Source organism: Falco cherrug (genome assembly GCF_023634085.1).
Source record: "Falco cherrug isolate bFalChe1 chromosome 22 unlocalized genomic scaffold, bFalChe1.pri SUPER_22_unloc_3, whole genome shotgun sequence".
NCBI classification, from domain to species: Eukaryota; Metazoa; Chordata; class Aves; order Falconiformes; family Falconidae; genus Falco; species Falco cherrug.
Window position 1 is genome coordinate 7,665 of NW_026599287.1, and position 4,846 is coordinate 12,510.

General features: G+C 67.6%; 1 protein-coding gene across 1 annotated transcript; it reads left to right on the forward strand.

Annotated features, from left to right (window-relative positions):
• The first annotated feature begins 3,157 nt into the window (after positions 1–3,157).
• On the forward strand, positions 3,158–4,737 carry SYCN (syncollin). The gene has a single exon (XM_055700113.1). The coding sequence runs from the start codon at positions 3,196–3,198 to the stop codon at positions 3,592–3,594; it is 399 nt and encodes a 132-aa protein (XP_055556088.1). The 5' UTR covers positions 3,158–3,195; the 3' UTR covers positions 3,595–4,737.
• The last annotated feature ends 109 nt before the right edge of the window (positions 4,738–4,846 follow it).

Here is a 4,846-nt window from a genome sequence, read left to right on the forward strand (position 1 = left end):
GGGCGCTCCTGGGTCATTACGGGCGCCCCCCGGGGTGGCCAAATGCGCCCTGGGGTGCCCCTGGGTGCCCGAGTGCACCCTTGGGTGCTTCTGTGCGCCCTTGAGTGCCCGAATGTGCCCTTGGGTGCCCCGGGTGCCTGAGTGCACCCTTGGGTGCTCTCGGGTGTTCCGATACGCGCCATTGGGTGCCCCTGGGTGCCTGAGTGCACCCTCGGGTGCTCCTGTGTGCCCTTGAGTGCCCGAATGTGCCCTTGGGTGCCCCGGGTGCCTGAGTGCACCCTCGGGTGCTCTTGGGTGTCCGAACGCGCCATTGGGTGCCCCTGGGTGCCTGAGTGCACCCTCGGGTGCTCCTGTGTGCCCTTGAGTGCCCGAATGTGCCCTTGGGTGCCCCTGTGCACCCTTGAGTGCTCCTGTGCGCCCTTGGGTGCCCCTGGGTGCCTAAGTGCGGCCTTGGGTGCCCCCATGCACCCCTGGGTGCTCCTGCGCACCCTTGGGCGCTCCTGGGGCCCCCTGTGCACCCCCTGGGTGCCCGTACGGAGCCATAGCTGGTCGGATGCAGCCCCAGCACCCTGGGTGCCACCGGGTGCCCGCCCACACCCATGGGTGCTCCTCCAGGACCCCCCCGGGCACCCGTGTGCTCCCCCTCGCCCCCATCGGTATCCATGTGCCCCTCCCCCACCCCCTTCCCGGGGCACCCGTATGCAACCCAGTACCTACCTGCCCCCCCTCCGTGGGCACCCTGACACACGTGGGCACCCACGTGCGTGCCCTGACACGTGTGGGCACCCCGACATGTGTGGGCACCTGCGTGGGCACCCTGCCACGAGTGGGCACCCTCACGTGTGCCCCAACATGTGAGGGCACCCTCACGTGTGCCCTGCCACGCGTGGGCACCCCGACACGCCTGGGGCTCCCCCGGGGGAGGTGCACCCTGGGACTTGTGCGCACCCTGCCCGCGTTGCGCCCCAACACGCGTGTGCGCCCCCAACACGCGTGTGCACCCCAACACGCGTGTGCACCCCCGGCCTGCCCCCCGCCGTGGTGCCTTTGGCCGGGCCGGCGGCGGGGGGGCCCCGCACACGCCACTGACATGTCTGCACAGATGACACGAGAACCGCAGCCCCCCCCCTCCCCCCAACAGAACCCCCTCCCGGGGGGGGACCCAAACGCCTGGGTCCCCCTGGGTCCCGCCCCTCGGGTCGTGTCCCCCCCCGCCCCCCCCGGCCCGGGGCCTCCTATCTGGCTGGTCTGGATAACCCCGTGGGGGTCGGCCCCCCCGGCCCCCCCATCACCCCCCCCAGCCCCATTTACCCCCTCCCCCGCTGCCCCATCACCCCCCTATTTTCCCCTGCCCCCTCCCCCCAACCTACCCCCTCCCCCCGTTGCCCCCTCCCCCCCACCAGCCGCCCCCCCGGGCCCCCCCGGCCCGCTGCAGTGTTTAACACAAGTTTTTACATTAAAAACCTGTGCCCCCCCCGCCCGGGGCGATTAAACCTTTTGTGTGTGAAGAGGAGGGGGAGCTGCTCTCTCTGTGGGGGGTGGGGGGTCCCCCTTTTACTTGGGGGGGGGGGGTGCGTGTGTGTGTGGGGTCGTCTTCCTTGGGGGGTGGGAGTCGCAGGGGTCCCCACTGTCGGGGAGGGGGCATTGCCCAGGGGGGGGTCCCACTGTGCGCGGGGGGCGGGGGGGGTTCCGGGGGGTCCTCTCTGTCTGGAGGGGGGTGCCTTCTCTCTGCGGGGAAGGCCAGGGGGGGTCGTCTCCCCGGGGGGGGGGTCCCCTCCGTCTAATTGGAGGGGCCCGGGGGGGTCCAGGGTCCCCCAGCCTCATCCGAGCCTCTCAAGAATCCCCCTGTCCCCGCAGCTGCCCGCATGCAAATGAGCTCATTAGCATGCTAATGAGGTGGGCGCGGTGGACAGTGGCTGAGGTGGTGGGGGCGGGGATATGCTAATGAGAACGGGTAATTAACTCCCCCCCCCCCCCCCCGTTGCCTGGTTACCGCTGCTGAGATACGGGGGGATGCAGCTGCCGCCGGCGCCATAGCAAGGGCGTGGCAGCACCTCATTAATATGCAAATAAGGGGCGTGACTTGCACCCCTCATTGCTGCTGGGCTTTTGCTAATTACCTCCTCCGATAATTACCCTGCCTCATTTGCATACAGCTCCCCAGCCTGGTCTTCCCCCCCCCCCCCCAGTTTCCCCAATAGCAAGGCCACATCGGGGGGGGGGGGGGGGGGGAGGGGGAGGGGGGGATGGGCAGGACAGCTGGGTCCCTTCCCAGGGGGAGGGGGGGGTGAGATTTGAGGGGGGGGGGCAGCTGGGTCCCTTCCCAGGGGGAGGGGGGGTGAGATTTGAGGGGGGGGGGGGGCGCAGCTGGGTCCCTTCCCAGGGGGAGGGGGGGTGAGATTTGAGGGGGGGGGCAGCTGGGTCCCTTCCCAGGGGGAGGGGGGGTGAGATTTGAGGGGGGGGGGGGCGCAGCTGGGTCCCTTCCCAGGGGGAGGGGGGGGTGAGATTTGAGGGGGGGGGGCAGCTGGGTCCCTTCCCAGGGGGAGGGGGGGGCACCTGGGTCCTGTCCCGGGGTGGAGGCCTGCATCCCTCAGGGGGGCCCCGATGCCAAGGTCTTTTTCTGGGGGGTGGGGGCTTCATGGGGGGGCTGCACCTCTTGGCAGGGGGGGTTGGACACGTGGGTCCTTTTGGGGGGGGGGCACAAACACCTGGGTGCTTTTGGGGGGGGGGGGGGCACAAACACCTGGGTGCTTTGGGGGGGGGGGGGGCACAAACACCTGGGTGCTTTTGGGGGGGGGGGCACAAACACCTGGGTGCTTTTGGGGGGAGGTGGGTGCTTTGGGGGGGGGGCACAAACACCTGGGTGCTTTTGGGGGGGGGGGGGCACAAACACCTGGGTGCTTTTGGGGGGGGGGGGCACAAACACCTGGGTGCTTTTGGGGGGAGGTGGGTGCTTTGGGGGGGGGGGCACAAACACCTGGGTGCTTTTGGGGGGAGGTGGGTGCTTTGGGGGGAGGGGCACAAACACCTGGGTGCTTTTGGGGGGAGGGGCACAAACACCTGGGTGCTTTTGGGGGGAGGGGCACAAACACCTGGGTGCTTTCCCTGCTGGAAAGGTGCCCCCCCGGCCCCCGCCGCGTCCTTGGACCTGGGTATATCTAGGCAGCGCCGGGCGCAGCGGCAGGGGGGTTGGCGATGGCGGCGCTGGTGGTGGCGGCGCTGGTGGCGGCGGTGCTGGCGGGGGCCGAGGCGCAGTGCCCATCCCCCTCCGACCTACGGACGGCCAACGGCACCCGCATCTGCGCCCAGCTCTACGCCGACAACAGCCCTTACTACGACCAGTGCTGCGCGGGACCCGTCCTGGTGGTAGAACCTGGCGCCGACGTCCCCTACATGCCCCGCGGCTGGGCCGGCCGCGTCTCCTCCTTGGTGGTGGGCACCCGCTGTGAGCTGACCGTTTGGTCTCGGGCTGGCAAGAAGGGGAAGATGCGGCGTTTCGGGGCCGGCGCGGTGCCGCGGTTGCAGGAGGTACGGCGGGGGCTCTTCGGCGACTGGGATAACGCCATCAGGGGTTATTATTGTAGCTGCAAGTGAGGCGGGCGGCGGCGGGGGGGCGGCACACGGCGGCGGTCAGCGGAAGGCGGCACGAGGCGACGCAGGCCGGTCGGAGGCAATGCGGGCAAATGCAAGTCAATGCGGGTCAAGGCGAGTCAACGTGGGGGTCAAGGCGAGTCAACGTGGGGGTCAAGGCGAGTCAACGTGGGGGTCAAGGCGAGTCAACGTGGGGGTCAAGGCGAGTCAACGTGGGCCAAGACAAGCCAACGTAAGTCGACATGGGCCAAGACAAGCCAACGTGAGTCAACGTGGGCCAAGACCAGCCAATGTGAGTCAACATGGGCCAAGACAAGCCAACGTGAGTCAACGTGGGCCCAGACCAGCCAACGTGAGTCAACGTGGGCCAAGACCAGCCACAACGTGAGTCAACATGGGCCCAGACAAGCCAACGTGAGTCAACGTGGGCCAAGACAAGCCAACGTGAGTCAACGTGGGCCAAGACAAGCCAACGTGAGTCAACACAACTCAATGTGGGCCAAGACAAGTCAACGCAAGTCAACGTGGGCCAAGACAAGCCAACGTGAGTCAACGTGGGCCCAGACCAGCCAACGTGAGTCAACGTGGGTCAAGACAAGCCAACGTGAGTCAACACAACTCAGTGTGGGCCAAGACAAGTCAATGCGAGCCAACGTGGGCCAAGACAAGCCAACGTGAGCCAACATGGGCCAAGACAAGCCAACGTGAGTCAACACAACTCAATGTGGGCCAAGACAAGTCAACGCGAGTCAACATGGGCCAGTGCAAGCCAACCTCAGCCAAGCCAAGTCAACATGAGTCAATACAAGCCAAGCCAAGCCAACGCTGGCCAAGCCAAGCCAAGCCACCATGAGCCCACTGACAGACGCGTGCTGACACACGTCGACGTGGCAGTGCCACCCCCCTGCCGCCACCCCCCCCCCGCCTCGTATAGCTCCAAGCGCAGCCAATAAAGCCTGGAGGCCGCAGCAGCTCCTGCCTCGCAGGTGCTTTATTGGGGGGGAAGGGGGGGAAGTGGGGGTGGGTGGCAGGCAGCAGCCCCCCAGCACCTTTGGGTGGGGAGAGAGGGGTCTCCACAGCCATCACCCTGTCACCCCCCAAGCAAGGACCCTGTGCGGAGGGTCATGCATGTGGGTAGGTGTGCGCGTGTTCCTCGCCTGCACGTCGACGTGTCACGCGCGCACATGCTACCTGTGTCTGCATGCAGAGCCCACCCCCACCCCCCCCCCCTTAAAAAAACCACATGGGACACAGC